The following is a 19,906-nucleotide window of genomic DNA, read 5'->3' as shown; positions in this document are numbered from 1 at the left end:
TTTTTTACGACTTTAAAGTCGTAACTTAAGTTTTTTTTTTTTACTTTAAAGTCATGAAACATAAAAAATTTTCAAAATAAATTTTGTTTTACAACTTTCCTATATTTTTTAAAAGAAATTGTAAATAATTTTTTAATTTAATTATTTAATAAATGAATGTATTTTTACTTATTTTAGTTTTATTTAATATTTTTTATTTGGTTTATTATTTTCTTAAATAAAATAATATATACCAAAACTTAAGAAAATATTAAATAAAACCATATAAAAAATATAAAATATTTATTAAATCTAATATTCAAAAAGTATAGAAAATATTAAATAAAATCATATAAAAAAGTATACAAGATATTAAATATAACTAAAAAGGATATAAATACATTCATTTATTAAATAATTAAATTAAAATTATTTACAATTTTTGTAAAAAAAATAGAATTCGTAAATGAATTATAATTTCTATAAAAAAATTTAAAAAAACCTTTAACTACTCTAAAGTCGTAAGAACAGAAAAAATTAACATAAAATAGTTTACAATTTCAGTTTAAAAGAAGATAGAAATTATAACATGAATACAACTTTTGGTTCATAAGTCGTAACACATATTATAACTTATTTCTTTTAAATAATAATTTAGAAACAATTCCCAAATGATAATTAAAAAAAAATAACCCCCAAATGGTCGTCGCCCAATAAAAGTTGTTAACGAATTAGTAATGTTATTGAGGAAAAGCAAAAAAAAAAAATTAAAATAAAATTTTTGAAAATATAAAAATCAAAATTAAACGTTTAAAACTTCATATACCATAAAAAAAACAATCAACCAAAAGTAACATTAGACCTATTTTTTAAACAATTAAACAAAAAAAACATCCCATTTACCATTCTTATTTTTTTTAACTAACCAGGAATATTCAAATCAATATTTATATATTATAACCGAGTCTGAGTAATGATAAAAAGTACGTCACGAGTTAAAAAAAAATTAAAAAAAAGTGCTCAAATATGCCGAAAATGCGTAAAACTGGAGGGAAATGAACAATACTTGACCCTAGGGGCGAGATTAAAAACATTATAAATACTTGACCCTAGGGGCGAGATTAAAAACATTATAAAACCCAAGAGAATTTTAAAAAATAAAATAAAACAAAGGTGACTGCAAAACAGGTCATTTTTTGCAATTTTAACATAACTACATGCATTGTCACAAAGTCTAAAAACAATGTTATATAGCACAACTTCCACAGATGCAGACCCATAAGTTAGAAACATGGATAAATACATTATAAATCACTGACACTGGCATAGCTAGCTATCCAAAAGTGTTTTTGTGAAACTGAGAAAATCTAGACGAGTTTCATTAAAATGTTAACCCTCTTAAAGTGATGAACTTTTCTTGTATCTCGGCTACACGCCGGATATTGTTGGCTTTCTTCAGCTCCAATTTTGACTTTTGCGATAATCCATGTTTAATGTCATGACCAATGGTTGAAATTGAGTTAGCGACATTTGTTAGCTCGGAAGTCAGCTCAGCTTTAGTCTTCTTCATGGTTTCAAGGCCATTAGTTATCCGGTTTCGTTTTGCTTGAAGTTGCCGAATTTGATCATCAATTTCTCGAATAGTTAGAGTGCTTATGTCCATTTCAGCCTCTTGCTGGCCTATTTTGTCCTTCAATTCGTTGTACTCTTTTCTGAGACTAGGAACTTTAAGTTTCTTAGCCTCTAGGTCAGCTAAAAAATTGTCTACCTCCTCAATGTTTTTCTTAGCCTCCAGGAAAGCCTCACTGGCTAACGGAACTTGTTCCACCAACTTCAACTTAAACAGTTGATCAACACTAAGACTAGGATCTTCACGAATTTGTGCAGCAAGTGTTGCAACTTCTGCAACATCACCACGAGAGACCAAAGAAGAAAAATCTACAGCAAGAAGGGAAGACAGCTTCTTCTTGCAGCACTCAATCGTTTCATTATCATCCAAAATGGTAGGAGTTAGATTATCCGATGGTGTAGTCTCAATTTCAGGCATAACAAGCATGTCCTCCAAGGTATCAAGATAGTCATCAAATTTTGCAACTTGATCAGGTGTTAAATGGGGACGACCCTGAACTAGTCCAAAAGATTTCTTATTAGGTGGGCGACCGACACTTCGTGTTTTCCGTTTTAACTTCTTTCCCGTGGTGCCAGTCTTATCTGTGGCATCTTCTCCGGTCTCCGATGATTGTAGAGCTAATAGTCCAAGAGATTTCTCAGTGGGGTGACTGACGCTTCCTGTTTCCAGTTTTAACTTCTTTCTTTGGGTGCCAATCTCATCTGTGGCATCTTCTCCGGTCTCCAGTGATTCTACAGCTAAAACGTCATATACATCAAACAATAAGAAAAATACATAAAATAAAGGAACAACAAAAGTTGCACGGATATGAGTTAGAAGTAAAGTTACTCCATAGCAGACAAGAGGATCCCAACTTAGTTCACAAACTTCAGACCAAAAATATTCTTGTTTTTCTCTTTTCTAGGACAAGATATTCATCTCATCAACATCATTTTCCAAAATATTCAGAAAGACAACTGACCCACCACACTTTAAAAATACAGAGGAAATATACATAAGTCATCACTAATATCTTATTACTCACCCTCATACAAGGAGAAGTATGAAGGAAGAAAGTCCATCAACAAATGATAAAAGTCACAAACCATCACAGTAAATGTTGAACAATGAAGGGGCTAATGACAATCATGGAGGAAAAGCATCAACAATGAACATGAAAAAAATTGAAAGACTTAAACTACAGCAAATCAATACAATACCAAAATGCAAAAAAAAAAAAAAAAAAAAAAAAAAAAAAAAAAAACTAGGCAAAAATGAATGAGAAAATAGCAACACTGGGTTGAAAAGAAAATTGTGAAACTGTTTTGGCTAACCTTTAGTGGGTGTTTGCTGAGTTGAGGGAATCTGCCAGCTAAATAAAGCAAGGAATGCTTCAATTTTCATGTCAGGAAAATTTGATTGAAGATATCTGCTAATATCAGCCTTGCTTCGAAGCTCTGTCTTGCGACGAGATGTCTCAAGAGATCTTGGAAGTGTAAGGAATCTATCAATAAAATATCCAAAACTGTTCATCCTTTTTGCCACTTTCCAGCCCCATACATCACCAGGACTAGGCCACCCTTCAGGTGCATATGGCAAACCTACACCAGAAGAAAAAGGTGACACTGGTTGAAGATAGAAGGTTTTCTCCTTTGTCACATCCTTACAAGCATTGCCGCAAATTGGAGTGTCATTCTTCAAGGATTCCCTTTCATCCATAGAACTGCAATAACAGAGAAGACAATGTCAACTGCTGAAGAGTCCATACAAACACACAACTGCTTATATTTTCCTGTATATTAGCATGTAATAAAATGTTCACATACTCATGTGCTTGTAGAATAAATTTGATGATATAAATGGAGTTCCCTAAAACTTAATCCTACTACAGAAGTCACTGCCATTGTGCAAATGTGAGCCAGCTAATATGAAGATGATCATACATGGGTGAAAATGTTGCTGACTTCATTCACCACTGATCATACATGGGTGAAAATGTTGCTGACTTCATTCACCACTTAGGAATTGAGCTAAATATGTAAATACCATGACCATGGCCCAACAATTAGTGCTTATCATAGACTCTCTGAGATTTAACATTTGTGTTATTCAAGTCGCATGAGTTAAACAACAAAAGTGAAAGAATAGCTTTTCAAACTCCAACAAGGCAAAATAAATAAAATGTTTAAAGCTCATAATGCGAAAGATATACGGTGGGGAAAAAAATATCATGAGCTATATGTTTAAAAATAATCACTTTTAAACAACAAAAGCATTATCCCAATAGGTGAAGTAGACTACGGCTAGTTTTGGATAAAAGTTGAGAAAATACTATGCACAATTCCGAATTCTAATGCACAAAATGAAAAGGGAAAAATTCACTTCTTTGAGAGAGTAAAAGTAATACACTGCATAGATCACACACGACACCATTTGACTCAGTTTAAAACCAAATATTCAGAGATATTATTTACCTTGAAATTCCTCATAATAGCATCCTCAACAACAACAACAACAACAACAACAACAAACTTCAAAAGCACTATCCCACTTTTTTAAAACGAAAAACAAAATCTCTGTTCTTTTCTTTAAAATAAGTTAATCAAAATAAGCATGGCCTTCAAAACAACACCATTTTCAACAATCAACAACGAAAAGCACCAAAATTTCCAAACATGATGGTAACCCTTTAGTTAAATCTTCACGGAACACAAAGAAATTGACATGAACAACCCAAATACGTTCAACATCTAAAAAACAACTAGGAAAAACAACAAATAATCTATCTGGGCCTCATTGGTCTTCGCAGCAAGCTATACAAATTTTGTGACCTAAATAAGGAGGCAAGCAAGACTTCTTCTAATTCTATAATAATCGTAGTCTAAGCTTGCATAGTTGCATATAACATCCTCTAAGGTCTAACTCAACCCATTTCTAAAAAACACAAGAGGAAAAAAACCCAAAAGGGCAAAATGGTAAATTACCAAACGTGAGGGGGAAGAAGTGGAATGAGGAGTGAAAAAGGCGAAAACTTGACCTGGTGGGAGTGCTAGTGAGAGTGTCTGGGAGAGCCATGGACGGAAGAAGGAGCGAATCCCCGAAGTAGTGAGAGAACTGCGAGGAAATTTAAAAAAAAAAAAACGAGAAAATTAGGGTTAACAGAGAAAACAGAGTGGAAAATGAGAGGAGATATTCCGGCGAGGCTTTACATGGTACGATGCCGGAGGCGAATTTGGAGATGGGGTCGGGTTTCGACGAGAGGAGGGGCGATTTGGGGATTGCGGGAAGACTGTGAGTAAAAGAAAAAAAAAAATCTTTACGAATCACAATGCGAAAGAGGAAGAGGGGTTTGGTATAGACTCAAGTGGTTATGTGTTTTGTTTTTCTTGGTAAGAATATTATGATCCGCTGAATGTATTTAGATTAAGGGTTGAGATTCGGTCTAAGACTTGCACGTGTCTCAAAAACCAATAAGCTGAGAGGAGAAAACTTATGTGTTTGGTGAAATTGAAAATAAGTAACAACTATGAAATAAAAGATCTTAATATAATATTGTAATGCATTTAATATCAAAGCAATGAAAATCAAAATAAAAGAGGTCAAGATGCTTTCCAGGTTTAAATATGAGACAACGATAAGTAAAGTACTAAAATCATAACAAAAGGGATTAATATGCTTGCTCTTGCATTATTTTGCTCAAGCTTATATAGAAAATGCAATCTATCAATCTAATGGCTAAAAGGAAAAAATGATAATATAATATTACTTTTTATTAATAGATATAATTAGTATTGAATTTAAAAATAAAAGAATGACTATACATTGTGTAAAAAGTTTTACTTTATCATCTAGTCACAACCTATTATTGTTGACTTTTATAATAATTACTTTAAAAGTCATATTAATAATAAATTATTATTAGATGACAATACAAAATACTTTTATATTGTTAGTGCATAACTATTAAATTCTTTAAAAATTATTTCATTCTTTATTTTAATATCATCAAATAATAATTTAATTAAATTTGTAACATTGGATTAGGTCAATGGCTATGTACTTGCTAATATAATTAAACTAACTACTAATAATTAAGTCATTTGAATTTAATTAGATAAGATCAAAACTATTATAAAATTCAATTATCTATCAACAATTCATTGTTATTTAAAATCACTAATTTTAATTACTATTGTTTGTGAAATATATTTTAGGTTTTAATTACTTTTTTATCCCAGCAAAATACGGTATTTTTTATTTTACCTTCAAAGTTTTTTTTGTACTAGTCCTTTAAAGATTTAAATTTTTTTCTTTTAGTTTCTACTGTCAAGTACCAACGTTAATTGATAAATGTAACAATAACGTTGACAACCCATTTTGGATGCATATATTCTTGAAATGCTTAATAAACCTCATTAGTTTATCAAATATTAATACTTTTGTTATTATCAAAACTATGAGATTTATGGAATTAGACATCAAAATTGCTATTTGGTATGTTGTGAATTAGAATGTGTGACCTTTGCTAAGGTCTAAGGAGTTATGACAAGAGAGTGAGATTCCTAATATTTTGTGGTAGTGAGCATATATGCTTTTGTGTAGTCAAGTCTCTCTTACTTTCTCTTGACATGTCTTTTGGTGTATTAAGTAGCCTTTTTCATTTACTCCTTTCTTTTTGTCATTGTTTCATTTTTTTTTAACTTTAACCGAACAATCCTTCATTCTTTGCAAGATGGAACAAATAATACAAACCAAGTCTTTAGAATTAATTATCCTTTTTATTCAAATGATCCATGCAAGTGAGTTATTATTTGTTTACCCAAACGAAGCCTAATTGATACCTTTTCATGATAACACCAAGGTGTTATTTTGGAACTTAGGTTATGGCCCAATTAGGCACCCAAAAAATCACCATTAGGAAGAATTTGTCTTTGAAGACTCTAGAAGCAATAACATCTTGGTCAGTGACTAATTTCTAACCTTGCTTCCCTACCACGATCAATTATAACTATAGAAATAAGGAAAACCTATATCTCCAACTACCTTTGGCATAGACAATTTATCCCAACTAAGCCAATTGATATATCATCTAGAATTTATGTTTGTACCCCACCAAAAAGACTTCAACATTCTTTGAATTCATTCCCTAAAGTAGACTAAAGAAAGAAAATATTCATGCAATATGTTGGAATAGCCTACGCCACAGATTTGATAAGAATTTCTCTTCATGCTTTAGAGAGATGTCTACATGACTAGTTTTGAATATATTTTTCCAAATTCTCTGTTTTATATAATTAAAGATAGCATTCTTCTTCCTCCCCACCATGGATGGTAAACCAAGGTTTTTGCCAATTCTTAAACATTTAGTGACCCTCAAAATAAAGGAGAGATGACTTCAAGTGCTTTGAGGAGTGTTCTTATTGGAAAAAAAATTTCAAACTTCTGAAACTACTAGCCCAAAAGCAACTTCAAAATGTTTAAGAATAACATGTAAAGATTGAATCTCTTTTTGAGTGGGCCTACAAAACAAGAAACAATTATCAGCAGATAAAAGATGTGAGAGGATGAGAGCCCCTCTATACACCTTAATACCATGAATATCTCCTTCAAATTCTATATATTTCAAGAGGCAAGAAAAGTCCTTCCTTGCATATGATGAACAAATAAGGTGATAATGAGTCACCTTATCTAATACCTCTTTTAGAAGTGATAGGACCAACAACTTCATCATTGACAAGAACATTAAAATCGAGAGAAGTAAAACACATCCTCATCCAATATCCATTTGTTATGAAAGCCAAGTTTATCCAAGAGACTTTGCAAATAAATCCAATCAATTTTATCAAATGCTTTATTAATGTCAATCTTCAATGCAAATTCACCAAATTTGTCAAGCCTTTTACATTGCATATAATGAATAGTTTCAATGAAAACAAGAACATTATCAAGTATGGATTTGCTCTCACCAAAAAGAGGTTGTTCAAGGGAAATACATTTGGCAAGGAAAGGCCTTAATCTATTGACAAACACTTTAGAAATAATTTTATATAAAACATTACACAAAGCAATAGGCCAAAAATCCTTCATAGTGCTAGGATTATCCTTTTTAGGAAATAGAACAATATCAATATTATTTAATTGAGGAGTGAAATAACCTTGATCCAACCAAGTGACGCTTGCATGAAAAATTCCCTCACCATAAAGTTTAGGACCTTTGTGGTGAGGAAATTTTTCATGCACATGTTGATGTAGATTTGTCAAAGACTTGTCAGAGTGCATTTGATAAAGAACATTCCTAAATTCCCACATGTTGAAAAGATCCAGTAGAACATTATTATCATCCAAAGAAATTTTATTTTGCACATGTGCAACAACTACATCTACATCAACATCAACACCACCACCAGAATATAAATTCTAGAAATAGTTTGTCGCAACATCACAAAGTTCATTTTATTGTGTAATCAAAGTGCACTCATCATCAATTAATTGATAAATTATGTAGCTCTTCTTTCTAGCATTTGTGAAGGCATGGAAAAAATTTCATGTTGGAGTCACCATCACAAAGCTAGAAAAATTATATTGTTCTTTGATGCCAAAAAGTTAGGACCGAGCAACGATCGAGTTCAGTCAGATTCAAGTCAAAAAGCCCACTCCAGACCAAACCGATGTATGGAATTTTTGGCCCATCTCCAACCAATTTAGTCCTTCGGTTTAGGCGGGTTCGGGTTAGGTTGGTAACAGATTGGGTCGATCAGGTTAAATAGGATTAGGTCAACATTTTTGGACCTTTTTTAAAACCTTTTTTTTTTCTTTTAAAAAACCAATTTTTTTGGGCCATTATCTCTATCCTTGATTTTGTTTTCAAAAATTTAAATGAAAAATGAAAACCATTTCAATTGTTAATTGTAATAAAGGCCCAAAGACATAGGTACATCAATATTTTAATTAATCAAAACATTTAAATTTTTTCTAACTTAGTTAATAATAAAAATTTGTAAAAATTCTTCACCTTAAAATTACTATTTTCACCAAACTCAAACATTAAAAAATAACAGCAAAGCAAAGGAAAAATACAAAACAATTTTAACCTCATAATGCAAATTGATTGGCATATTGTTGGCTAATGCCTATCTAGCCAAAAATACAAATAACGAAATATAAAAAATAAAAGGCTATGTTATTACAAATAGAGTCCTTCTATGTTAGGCTCTATGTTGCTTTCTGGCTTTCTTTGTAGAGGAACCTCCTACAAAAATGAATAATAAATTTAAAAGAATTATAAGGAAATATATGATAAATTATCATAAGAAAAGAAAAACAAAAGGTAATTAAGCAAAGCTACTTTATTTGAAATTGAGTCCTTCACATTTCATGGGAGGATTGACATGAATTCCCAACTATTGTTGTTAACATAAACTAAAAATATTAGAAATAGAAATTTAAAACACTTAGCATTAATCATATTGAAAATAAGCCACTTCATATAGATTAACTCTTAATCAAATAAAAAAGGTTACCTAGGAAAAATGTCAGATTTTATAAAAAAAAATATTATTGAATGCTTCAGTTATTATACTAAGTGTGACATATGCAAAAAAAAAAAAAAAAACAAAATGAACTTCAATGATTTTTTCACAAATATAGAACATCCAAAAAGGTTATACATTAGCTACCATTTCTATATTACTTCTCTATGAATAGTTCCAATATATATTATTTGAACTTAAGATTTCTTAGACACTTTCCCGTCAAAACGTTGTTACTTTGTTGTGCAAAAACAACTCAAACGTATTTTCACAGGAGGAGTGTCTAAATTTTTTTAGAAAAATTCCTTAACACATCTCCAACACTGGGGATTTAAAAAAAAAATTCAATCTTTTATTTGAAAGTATCCTGCAACATGAAACCAGAGATCAATAAATCCATCAATCATCTTAAACATTAAAAATAACCACAGTGGAATAATCATTATACCTTTTGTATTATTGTTCTCAAAAACATATATGAAACTTCTCAAAACAATCAAAATACTATTAATTTCTAAACTAACTATCAAGTCAAAACAATAACCAAATCATCAAGTTTGAATTTTTTTTAAGCACACATGAAACTTAGAAACATAGAAAGAAAAGGAATCAAACATACTAAGTAACAAAAATCCAATCTTTTATAAAAGTGAACAAGGAGCAAGTAGATTCAACTTTGAATAAAAAGAGAACTTACAATGATACAATTTCAGGTTAGAGAAGAACCTGCAAGCAATCCTTGCAAACATAAAAAGATGGAGAAATTATAAATTTTCTTCTCCATTGTTAAAGTTACAAACTTTCAGCAACAAGAAATTATTTCTTTGGATTCTTTGGTGGAAAACATAGGAGATAAAATGAAAAGTGAAAAAAAATTGGAAAAAAACATTGAGCGTGGTGGTGGGATCTTAGATTCAAAAAGACAAAAGATGAGAGAGGATATAGAAAAGGTAGAGAAGGGAGTGATGGGATTGGGAGAAATGGGAGAGCAACACTAGGGCTTGCGTGTGAAGAGAAATTAGGAAAGGGAGTGCAGGTTGCTAGGGTAAAATAATCGAATGCTGGGGTAATATAGTTAGTCGGGCACCGATGGATTAAAAAATTTCTAACTGAGCTCAGTCGAACACACCTATTTCAACCTTTTTTTTTACCTAAAAACTCGTTAACCCAATATGATCTGCCCGAGCACTCGAATTTTTGTTTGAATACATCGAGTCTCAGTCGGGTGGCAAAAACATGCTCACCCTTATTGGTGTAGAAGCAAAGCTTCATGATGAACCAAGATTGATTTAAAGATGTTTTGATGATAACAAAGGTGATGACAAAAAGCTCAAAGGTCAATCAAAGAATGAGTTCAAGATGTTCAAGATAGAATCAAGAACACTTCAAGATTCAAGAGGAAAGTTGATTTCAAGATTCAAGGATCAAGCTTCCAAGAATCAAGATCAAGATTCAAGACTCAAGATTCAAGAATCAAGAGAAGACTTAATCAAGATAAGTATGAAAAGGTTTTTTCAAAAACTAAGTAGCACATGGATTTTTCTCAAAACATGTTTACTAAAGAGTTTTTACTCTCTAATAATCGATTACCAGATTATTGTAATCGATTACCAGTAGCAAAATGGATTTGAAAAAGTTTTCAAATGAATTTACAACGTTCCAATTGATTTCAAAAAAGCTGTAATCGATTACAATGTTTTGGTAATCGATTACCAGTGCCTTTGAACGTTGAAATTCAAATTCAAATGTGAAGAGTCACATCCTTTCACATAAAAGCTTTGTGTAATCGATTACACTGATTTGGTAATCAATTACCAATGATTGTTTCTGAATAAATCAAAAGATGCAGCTCTTCAAATGGTTTTTGACTTTTTCAAATTGGTTTTAAGTTTTTCTAAAAGTCATAACTCTTCTAAATGGTCCTCTTGACCTGACATGAAGAGTCTATAAAAGAAAGACTTTGTTTTGCATTTTAGAACAATCAAATCAATCCAATCAATCTAATACAATCATTTACGAGTCTTGAATCTCTTTGAACTTCTTCTTCTTCTTTGTGCCAAAAACTTTCCAAAGTTTTCTGGTTTTCTAAACCTTGAAAACTTGTGCTATTCATTCTTTTCATCTCTTCTCCTTTTGCCAAAAAGAATTCGCCAAGGACTAACCGTCTGAATTCTTTTTGTGTCTCTCTTCTCCCTTTTCCAAAAGAACGAAGGACTAACTGCCTGAATTCTTTTGTGTCTCCCTTCTCCCTTGTCAAAGAATTCAAAACGACACAGTCTGAGAATTCTTTTGATTCTTCCCTTTCCCTTATACAAAAGTTTTCAAAGGACTAACCGTCTGAGAATTCTTTTGTATCCCCATTCACATAGTATCAAAGGTTTAACCGCCTGAGATCTTTGTCTTAACACATTGGAGGGTACATCCTTTGTGGTACAAGTAGAGGGTACATCTACTTGGATTGTTGACTAAGAACAAGAGAGGATACATCTCTTGTGGATCAGTTCTAGTGGATGGTACATCCACTAGGTTCAAAGAGAACAAGGAAGGGTACATCCCTTGTGGATCTTTGCTTGTAAAAGGATTTTTTACAAGGTTGAAAGAAATATCAAGGATCGCAAGTCGCTTGAGGACTGGATGTAGGCACGGGTTGTTACCGAACCAGTATAAAAACTCTTGTGTGTTTGTCTCCTTCTTCCCTACTCTTTTACTTTCCGTTATGCATTTTAATTTCCACTTTTACTTTTGGTTAAGTTTCTCTTCTACTCCTTATTCTCTTAACAACATAGTAAAAGCCTTAGAAGAGTAAATTTTTAATTAGTAAAGATTTAGGAATAATTAATTCAACCCCCATTCTTAATTATTTTGAGGCCACTTGATCCAACAATTGGTACTATTATGGAATAACATGTTGCTAGGATAAAATGAATCACACGCTAGGGTAATATAGTCAGTTAGGTCGGACACCAATGGATTTAAAAATTTCTAATTGAGCCCAACCGAACACACCTGTTTCAACCCTTTTTTTCACCTGAAAACTCGTTAACCTAATATGATCTCCTTAAGCACTCAAATTTTTGTTTGATTACATCGAGTCTCGATTGGGTGGCAAAAACATGCTCACCCCTTGTTGGTACTATTATGGAGTTTGACAAGCAAACCAAAAGATAAATTATTAGACCAAGACAAAGCTACTAGAGAGGATAATCTATCCTCTTTAAGCCAATAGTTCTTAAAATGAAACCTAGAATGCATAATACTCCTTTCCTTGTAAAAAGGAGAGCAAGCAAAAGAGGAAAGTAATATGATCTACTAACAACCACTATAGTTAAACCACAATTTGGAAAAAGGTCTAGCCATTCTTGTCTTATCAAAGCTCTTCCATCTCATTAACAAATCTTTTACCTTTGCAACAAATTTATAATTTTTTTATAATTAAAAACCAATCTAATTAAAAAAAAACACATTCTTTTCTTTTGTTACTTTTGGCTAATAGTGTTGATTAGGTCTTACAAATGTAAATACATATGAATGACCGTAAATGATAATTTTAAATTTTGATTGATTTTGGTGGAGGATTTGTTTTACATATGACTTTTCTCTATTTATAATGATAATAGCAATGCAATTACAAGCATCAACTGTTTATTAGGCACATTGGTTGTTTTCTAATAACAACTACATCAACTGTTTATTAGGCACGTATATATGATCTTCTTGCATTGCTTACATATGTTGCTATTGCGACCACACATTCCCTAACATGGTTGTAAATAAATAACTGTTATTTTTTGCTAATCAATTCTCTTTTCTTTTAGGATTTCTCACCTATTAGAAGAGTATGATATATGCCGTAAAAAAATGATATTTTTGAAAAATTTTAAAAAGTAAAATTATTTGACAAATTGAGAAGAATTCTAAAATCCTTGAATTTAAATTTCAAATAGTATTTTGTTTAACTCGCTTTAAAAAATAATTATCTTTTTCGTCAACTTTCTTTAATAATTTTTTTAAAAGACAAATATTTTTTTCAAAATTAAACATGTCTGAAAATTCAGTCATTTTTTTTTCAAAAATGGAAGAAAGTTTAATGAAACATTATTATAAATGATTTTTTCCTTATAAAAAAATTCATACGACTTTATTTATCACTAAAGAAAAATTAAGACAACAAAATAAAATAAAAACAAAAACAAAAAATAAAAATGGTAATAATAAGAATAAAAAATCCCCCCATGAGCCTTCCCTAATCCCCTACACGTGCCTCACCATCTCTTGTTCTCTCAACTCTCTTCTTTCTGGGGTTTCCTCTCTCTCTCTCTCTCATTCTGCTGCTGCAACTCAAAGTACACAAAACGTGAAAAGCTGGTTAGTCTAAGTCTTTTGTTCTTTTGGGTCTCACCCATGTTTTTTGTCTCCCATAACCCTTATTTACCCCTTTGTTGTTTTTTTTTTTTGATTTTTTTTGGGTTTATTATTATTATTATTATTTCCCCTTGTTTTGTTGTTACCATGGTTAATTTGTTGTAGCTTTCCTCTGCTTGAAATAATTTCAATAAGGTTGCACTGTCTATTACTTAACATCATAGGGTTAAGGTTTATTATATATATAAAAAAAACCTGTCATAGTTTGTTCTTATTCTGAAACAAAAAGAAATGGCAAAAATCTGCATAATCCCCAGAATAATGAAAGCTAAAGAACCAGCACTTTTCAAAAGAGTTGGTGCTTTACACCAAATAGAAGCCAATAGTCTATTCTCAATTCAAAAGCAATTGCTGAGGTAGTGAATTTCCCTTCAAAATACAGGTGTTACACTCCACAAAATGCACCAAATAGCAGCATAGCTTGCAGATTGTCATAAAAATTTGGCCTCATTATTTGTACTAACACCATTGACTAAAGCTAGTTAGCGAAAATTGGTCCAGGGTCCAGGCGCCTAGCCTTGATTAGACAATGGCCATACTCCATAAGGAGAAAGCAAAAGTAAAAGATTGTAAGAAAACATGTGGAACTGGTCCTGAATTAGCACCAGAGCAGACATAACACGTCAGATAAGACAGCCTTATGTGGCCTGTGATTCTGCAAAGGATGGCAAGCAATGCAAACTTCCACAAAATATAGTCTCCTTATTTTTACTTTAAATTGCGGTAGCAGTTGCAATTGCAGTTTTGTCGCATTTCTTGATATTGTGGGCAATTGTGAATAAATGTGGCTACAATTGTGGTCACAAACACTCTAAAAACCTTGACATTGTGGCCAAAACCACGGTCGCAGGCCGTTTTTTAAAACCTTAAACCTTTGAAACAAGCCAGCTTAAAATTTTCCAAGGCAGGGAAACAGTTTCATCACTCACAAAAAGTTCTAAAAAGGGAGCTCCGTGGTCAAATATTTACCTTACAATCATATATTTTATGAGGCTTTTAAACTTGAATTAATTAAAGATAAACATATCATCTAATTTAGGGAGTGCTTCTGATACAATATTGCCACTTACTGGCTCGTCTCTTATTCTCACCTTGCAATATGTGCAGACATGACATCTTAAGCTTGTCTAGTATGCCTTGATGTTACTTTGTGGCTTTAATTTTGTGAGTTAATCATTGAGAAATTTGTACTTTCTTACACCACATACTTGTATGGCATGCTCTTCTCTTCACTATTTTATGTATTTTGTTTACACATCTCTATCCATTCCTTTATTTTATCTTGCTATAAATGCATTTTTAAGCTTCAACATGTCTTTCTTTCCAGGGATGGAAGCCATTGGTTCTGTGGATGACCTCTTGGATTTTTCATTAGACATAGGTGAGAAAGATGATGATGACGACAAACCTAGGAAAGCCTGTCCTTCACTTAACTCAAAATGCGGAGATCCATCATTGTTTAACCCATTGGTCCAGGTTGATCCAAACCATTCATTTTCTGTAAGTTTTATATTCCCATTTTAACCTTTTAGGAGTGTTTGAGTCCATGAAAAGTATATTGGTTTTTGATTGGGTTATGAGTTGTTACTTCTTATTGCTTCTGTGATTGGAAAAAGAGAAACAATCAGAAAAATATTTATGAATTGTGCTTTGGTTGGAATTAGCTGGAATTGGAATTTGAAATGGGCTGGCTTGGATGAGTGAATTGCAGAAGATATATGGTGCAGCTTTTGTTGCAGGACAAGTTTGTCCTGGTGGATTCTTATTGTTTATTGTGGTGATCATATACTAGTGCAGAAGATATATGGGGTATCTTTTATTGCGGTGATCACATACTAGCTCAGGGGTCTCTGAAATTTTAAAACAGCTAGTGAAACTTAAGTTTTCTATGTGAGTGTTCACTGAAATGGGGGTATTGTTCTCTTATATTAAATGGTGCTGACAGATTTTTACTTATTTTTCTATTGGCATCAATGTATTGGAAATCCTATATTGTTAAATGAACAGTATATTCTTCTTTTTCATACACTTGTGATGTCACTATGGTTCCAAGGTTTCCATATTGTGCAACCGTATGTTCCTCTGTTTAGAAGAAAATAAAATAGTGTGGAAATTATTTTTTTGATCTATAGGTTGCGCATCCATGACTAGTTGCATGGGTCTGATGCCTGTGTTGACTTGAAACCCCCCCTTTTCTTTTACTACGAAAGTTTAACACCCCCCCCCCCCCCCACCCCCCAATTTTCATGTTCCAGGAGTTTGCAGAAGAGGAGCTTGAATGGCTATCCAACAAAGATGCATTTCCTTCTGTTGAAACGTTTGTTGACCTATCATCTATTCAACCTGGCACAACCAAGAACCAGAAAACAGTACTTGAGTGCAGCACAGGCAGTAGCAACAGTAATAACAGCACTAACAGTATTTCCCTCCTAAACAGCTGTGATCGCCTTAAGGTCCCAGTCCGTGCACGGAGCAAGAGTCGCAGTAGGCGTCGCCCTGGCCTTGCTGAGAATTCTACACAGCAAGTCTGGTGGAGACAACCAAGTAATGAAACTTCCAAAGCAGACGAAGGGATGAAAATCTCACCCATTGGGAGAAAATGTCAGCACTGTGGAGCTGAAAAAACTCCACAATGGCGGGCAGGTCCCCTTGGGCCAAAAACACTTTGTAATGCATGTGGGGTTAGGTTTAAGTCTGGGCGGCTCGTGCCTGAGTACCGTCCTGCAAGTAGCCCAAGTTTTCGTAGTGATTTGCATTCTAATTCCCACAGGAAGATAGTAGAGATGAGGAAGCAGAAGCAAATGGGAATGGGATAAAATGCAAAGTGGTAATGAGCAGTACTTTTAGCATTCAGCGTGCTAGGACTTAGAGATTTAATTTTCTTTTCGATTTTGATTTATTCTAATTTAATTTTTCGTCCATTTTTGCTATGGGATCGTTGTAGACAGGGCAGTGAAAATTCTTGATTGAAAATGAATTTAGGGAGGTCTTAAATCATTTGTCTATGTTATGCTGATAAGACAGAGCAATTTGGGATCTTTTGATTTGTCTATTTTTTATGGTTGTAACTTGTAACATGTAGTGTGATTGGAGATGCTGGAGAAGGTAAGTTGCTGGAATGATGACTGTGGTCCCTTTACCAGAGAGAAGCTCTTGTGCTTATCTGAACTAATTCTAAATTGTTAAGACAGTAGTGGTGTAGCTGATTGTTGAGGAATTATGACACCATTCAAGGAGTGATGACATCATTCATGTATTTGAATTTTGAAGAGAGGAAAGATAAAATGCTGTCTTATCTTTAGATGTAGAGACAGGTATGTTCTTTATTATTTGACCCTCCTTCTAAGGAGGTCAAGATGTATGCAACAAAATTTGTATTAATCAAGCCTTGACTAATTGGTGGCATCGTGTAATATTTGTGTTTCATTGTCTTGGTGACAATTGCAAACATGAATACAGTTCATTTTTGGTTATAACTTGCAATTTGCTCTTGTATGATTGATCCTTTATATTGTGTAGAGAATGGATATTACAATGCAGATTTTGTACGTTGTCCTCTAGAAAGCATTGAATTTACAGAATAATAGATTTGCTTGTTTTAACATGTATGACAATTTGTGAAAATTAGTGGCACAAAATTAAGAATTGCCCACTACTAGTGGGGATGGAGCATTCACCGGGGCATGCATGGTAAGCTTTTGATGCTGCTCAATCAGGCATGATGGAATTTTCGTTGATGGTTATTCAAATGGAGCCTTATGCTTCATATTTCTGCCTCTTTGCTAAATGGAATATTTTTTTACTATAATTCCATTTTTGGGGGAGTTTAATATGTTTAACTTGATGGAATCTGGAAGAAATTAGTGGGTGCTTTTTTTTTTTGTTACAATTAGTGAATGGTTTGGAGAGTAATTAAAAAATAAATAAGTCTAACAAAAAACCTGCACCAACTAGAAAATAGAGGTATTTCTTTATTATTGTTAATAGATTTTTAAATTTCAACTTAGTTTATTAGTTATAGGGGTAAATGACCAATTTTGTTTCTGAAAGTGAAAGATGTTATAGTTTGAAAGTTGACCTTCATAATTCCATATTGAGTAATCCAGAATAAAACTGAATCTTGAGGTGGAGGAGGCTATGGCAGCAGCACAAGAAAGGAGAGGTGCGATACTGCGTCCAAGACGGAATGTGGTGCCATGTAAATAGGAAGAGGAAGATGTAGAAAAGGTGCGATAGGGAGAGGAAGATGGCGAGAAGGGTAAGCTTGGGATATTAAAATTTTTGGAGGTGCAGGAACCTTATCAGTTTATCACCTTGGTTGGCTAGTGCTTGGTTCTATTTTTTTTTTCTCGATTCATAAACTAGAATATAAAATTACATTCTGAAAGGCCTGAGTGTCTGGAATTTAAATTTTTATATTCCAGAAAGAGCTTTTCGGAATGTAATTTAAATTTCAGATTAGTGTTCTGGAAACTTAAAAAGGCTTGTGAAGCAAAATTGGAGGTGAAAGAAGCAATGCTATGTTAGGCATTTTGGGCTTCAAATTATGTGGTTTAATTTTTTGTTATTGCTATGTCCACCCAACGTGTTGCTAACCACACTTCCATTCCTTTTTTCAAAAACTAAATTACTTGAATACCTTTTTCCCTTCAAACATTTCCCCCCTCACATACTCCCTTTTCAGAGAAACAAGACACTCCTTTTTTTCCTCATAACAACAACACATTCTTATCTTTTATCACAATCCCTTCATTCATTTAACCTCTTGCTCTGGTTTCCATCTATTCCTCTTTTTCTTAGTCTCTTGCTTTAGCGTTGGATTTTTTTCATCTTCCAAACTTCAATCAAGTTGTTCAGTGGCACGCCTCTAAGATTCTTCTAGATCAAAGAATCAATATCAATTATATGTTTTTTTCACTTCAATTGCTTCACTATTGTACAATTTTTCCTTTATATGAAATTTTTAATAGTCCTAGTGTTATGCTTGATATTTTTAGGTTTTTATTAATATTTTAGAAATTATTTTCTAGAACAAAATTTTGTTTTTATAACATTCTAAAGAGTACTTTATGGAACACAAAATAATATTCTGGAAAGAACTTTTCAAAATGTTAAAAATAAAGTTGTGTGTCGAAAAGTACTTTCTAGAATGTTAAAATCAAAGTATTGTTTGGCAAAATTTTAAAAATAATATTTTATATAAATTTTATGGGTATAAAGGCTATATAAGATAATAAAAAAGAAAAATTAAATGGAAGTGTACTTAGTAAAAGTGTAGTGAATATAGAAAATACCGAATGTTGTTTTCTCAATCTGATTTGGGCTAATCAGATTTGTAGGACAGCCTGGCCCAACCTTTTATTTTATTTGAATTTTGATACTTATGTACAACTTAAAAGCCTCATAGTCTGAAAAGAAAGTCTCGTAGAGTCTCACTCAGTCACTCTCATTCAAATCACCATTCAGTACCTTTCATGGACTAAAAGAATATAAAAAATAACCACCTTTTATTATATTTTCTCTTTTTACTTTTTTTCATCACAAGTTATTGCTCAGCATTTTCCTATCTTATCTATCTTTTTATCGTAAATTTGATTTCTCATTTTTGAACTAAAGCAATTTTAAAAACTATTTTTATTTTAATTAAGACATGTGACTTCTGTTGTATCAAGAATTTTAACTTTTATTCATAACTTTTTTTAATATACTATTTTTTGAATTTAATTTTCAATTTATATTATTTAAATTTTAAATCTTGATATATGATATTAAATTGAATATATCTTTCTTGTTTAGTAATTTAAATTTGTAACATAAATTATTGTAACTTTAATCAACCTTAATTTGAATCTGTTTTAAAATTTTGAATTTTTAACATACCACATATATTAATAAAGATGATATGCTATTTTTCAATAGTTTATTTCCATAAATTTTCATCAATTTTAAAAGGTTTGTCTCTATAATTTATTCATATTTAATATAATGAAATATTTATTATTATTAAAAATATTTATTATTCATTTTAATATATTTTTTATTTATACCTTTTTTATTTAAATTTAAAAATACATGTGCCATGTATGGAAATTTGTTAGTTATTATTGATGTAGTTGTTGGCAGACATCTTGTGTATTTTTAATTTAAGAAAAAATGCATATAAATACATAAATTTAAAAAATATTAAGTTATAAGATAATAAGTATTATTTATTCAAATAGATATGTAGAAAAAATAAGTAGCTAAGACTTAGAAGGAAAAAGATAAAATGGTAAAAGGAAAATGAAAATAATTAATTTAAAAGTCTAAATAAAAAGATATAAAGGAATATTAATATATATTTTTTTAAAAACATCAAAGTTGAGAT

The 19,906-nt window shown here is 31.8% G+C and overlaps 2 protein-coding genes across 4 annotated transcripts; one reads left to right on the top strand and one right to left on the bottom strand.

The window, feature by feature from the left end:
• Positions 1 to 1,153: 1,153 nt before the first annotated feature.
• LOC114403436 lies at positions 1,154 to 4,980 on the bottom strand. 2 transcript variants are annotated; one of them, XM_028366415.1, is made up of 4 exons: positions 4,798 to 4,980; positions 4,626 to 4,702; positions 2,923 to 3,311; positions 1,154 to 2,340 (listed from the first exon to the last, which is right to left on the bottom strand). In XM_028366415.1, the coding sequence occupies exons 2-4, from the start codon at positions 4,661 to 4,663 to the stop codon at positions 1,361 to 1,363; spliced, it is 1,407 nt and encodes a 468-aa protein (XP_028222216.1). In that variant the 5' UTR covers positions 4,664 to 4,702; positions 4,798 to 4,980; the 3' UTR covers positions 1,154 to 1,360. The 2 variants fall into 2 exon arrangements, with proteins under 2 accessions (XP_028222216.1, XP_028222215.1); XM_028366414.1 differs by having other exon boundaries at positions 1,154 to 2,346; positions 4,798 to 4,979.
• An 8,369-nt stretch (positions 4,981 to 13,349) lies between these two features.
• Positions 13,350 to 17,080, top strand: LOC114401390 (GATA transcription factor 1-like). Of its 2 annotated transcripts, XM_028363904.1 has the most exons (4): positions 13,350 to 13,482; positions 14,867 to 15,039; positions 15,795 to 16,366; positions 16,622 to 17,080. In XM_028363904.1, exons 2-3 carry the CDS (start codon positions 14,869 to 14,871, stop codon positions 16,353 to 16,355), a joined length of 732 nt encoding a protein of 243 aa, XP_028219705.1. In that variant the 5' UTR covers positions 13,350 to 13,482; positions 14,867 to 14,868; the 3' UTR covers positions 16,356 to 16,366; positions 16,622 to 17,080. The 2 variants fall into 2 exon arrangements, with proteins under 2 accessions (XP_028219705.1, XP_028219704.1); XM_028363903.1 differs by having other exon boundaries at positions 15,795 to 17,080.
• Positions 17,081 to 19,906: the final 2,826 nt, after the last annotated feature.

This window comes from Glycine soja, chromosome 20, assembly GCF_004193775.1.
Source record: "Glycine soja cultivar W05 chromosome 20, ASM419377v2, whole genome shotgun sequence".
NCBI classification, from domain to species: domain Eukaryota; kingdom Viridiplantae; phylum Streptophyta; class Magnoliopsida; order Fabales; family Fabaceae; genus Glycine; species Glycine soja.
This window is presented reverse-complemented; position numbering and strand designations above follow the sequence as displayed.